General features: G+C 47.1%; 1 protein-coding gene across 1 annotated transcript in view; it reads right to left on the reverse strand.

Annotated features, from left to right (window-relative positions):
* The window catches only part of TTC9C (tetratricopeptide repeat domain 9C), a 16,542-nt gene extending 14,533 nt beyond the window's left edge, over positions 1-2,009 (reverse strand). Inside the window, exon 1 of the mRNA XM_011942786.1 lies at positions 1,494-2,009. Coding sequence (XP_011798176.1) covers positions 1,494-1,731 — 238 coding nt within the window. The 5' untranslated portion in view covers positions 1,732-2,009. The remainder of the gene's footprint in view (positions 1-1,493) is intronic.
* Between the last annotated feature and the right edge of the window lie 6 nt (positions 2,010-2,015).

Consider the following 2,015-nt stretch of genomic DNA (forward strand, 5'->3'; position numbering starts at 1 on the left):
AAAAAAAAAAAAAAAAAAAAGAGCTAGTTGGTGCTGGGACCGAGGTGAGTTTGGATTTTCTCATAAGTGTGATGAGATGCCAATGGGGTGTTTTAGGCAGTGACGTGATCTGATTTCCTTATCTGTAAAATGGGGATAATCCTTGCAGTTTTGTGAAGATGGCAGACATCTGTAAATGACTGCCCAACACGTTATAAGCACTCAATAAATAAAAATTATTGGGCCGGGTACGGTGGCTCATACCTGTAATCCTAGCACTTTGGGAGGCCGAGGTGGGCGAATCGCCTGAGGTCAGGAGTCCGGACCAGCCTGGCTAACATGGTGAAACCCCATTTCTACTAAAAATACAAAAAATTAGCCGGGCATGGTGGCACACGCCTGTATCACAGCTACTCCAGAGGCTGAGGCAGGAGAATCGTTTGAATCCGGGAGGAGGAGGTTGCAGTAACCTGAGATCGTGCCATTTGTACCCCAGCTTGGGCAACAAGAGCGAAACCCTTCTCAAAAAAAAAAAAAGAAAGAAAGAAAAAGAAAAATGAGGAAAAGTTATACGACCCACTTTAAACTTAATATTAAAATAAGTGACATTTAATATTTGTGAAACACGTTCATTGCTTCAGCTGGTGGTTTAGATATTAAATGTCCCTTAAATAAACAATGGCCTGACCTTAGGTATAGTTTTGCCCTATAGCCTGCAAAATTCCCTAAAGCTATCAGCAATACCCAGAAGGCTGTTAGAAATGCAAACTGGGGCTGGGTACCGTGGCTCACGCACGTAAACCCAGCACTTTGGGAGGTAGAAGCACGTGGATTACCTGAGGTCAGGAGTTCAAGACCAGCCTGATTAATATTAAGAAACCCCATCTCTACCAAAAATACAAAAATTAGGTGTGGTGGCGCATGCCTGTAATCCCAGCTACTCGGGAAGCTGAGGCAGGAGAATCGCTTGAACCCGGGAGGCAGAGGTTTCGGTGAGCCGAAATCACGGCATTGCACTCCAGCCTGAGCAACAAGAGCGAAACTCCGTCTCAAAAAAAAAAAAAAAAAAAATTAGCTGGGTGTGGTGACTGGCGCCTGTAGTCCCAGCTACTCGGGAGGCTGAGGCAGGGGAAGTGCTTGAATCCAGGAGGCGAAGGCTGCAGTGAGCCCAGATCGTGCCAGTGCACTCCAGCCTGGGCAACAGAGCGAGACTCCATCTCAAAAAAAAAAAAAAAGAAAGAAATGCAAACTAGTAGGCCCCACGTCAGACCCATCCGAACCTCTGGGGATGGGGCCTAGGAAGTTGTGTTTTAACAAACTCTCCAGGTGAAGTCTGAGAAGCCCTGCTCTATGGCAACTTAATTAGAGTCCCACGGATTGGCAGATTATTTTAACTCGTGGCAGAATAAATGGATGACAGTTAAAAAAAAGTCAGCGGTTTTTTTTCCTCAATGTTCACAGATGTTCATGTTCCTGTCTTAATGCTCTCTAGCCCCCTTTAGCCCCGTTCTTACCAGCTAGATTGTTGTAGCAGTCAGTCTGGGTGGTATGCAGTATGTTTTCTTGTTCAGGCGTGAGAGTAGGGCCCTGAGGTCCGAGATTAGGTAACGGAGAGGGCAGACTCGGATCCAGACCCCGCAGCTGAAGCAGAGCTCGATGGTACCTACTCACAGCATCTCGGTACTTCCCCTCCCGGTAGCGCTGGTTCCCTTCCTCCTTGTACAGCTGAGCTTCCTGCAGACGCTTCTCCATAACTGTCGCCCAGGGTTCTTGCAGAATTGCTAAGTGGAGGAGCAACTGAAGCTCTGGGGTTGGGAACAAAATAACTGACTGTAGTAGCCAATTCAAGAAGGCAGGAAATTACTCTTCTTCCTGGAGGGTCCCCCAACAGGGACCTGCGGTTTGCTTGTTTCTACTCACAGCCCCACCTCTCCTTTCTGCAGTGTTTTTCTCCAGAAGTGCAGGCAAGCAGTTAGGAAGGGGATGTGGGAACAATGAAGCCAAACATTAACTGACTTTCTAAAAAGACGATGGGG

This window comes from Colobus angolensis, unplaced genomic scaffold, assembly GCF_000951035.1.
Source record: "Colobus angolensis palliatus isolate OR3802 unplaced genomic scaffold, Cang.pa_1.0 Scaffold21, whole genome shotgun sequence".
NCBI classification, from domain to species: domain Eukaryota; kingdom Metazoa; phylum Chordata; class Mammalia; order Primates; family Cercopithecidae; genus Colobus; species Colobus angolensis.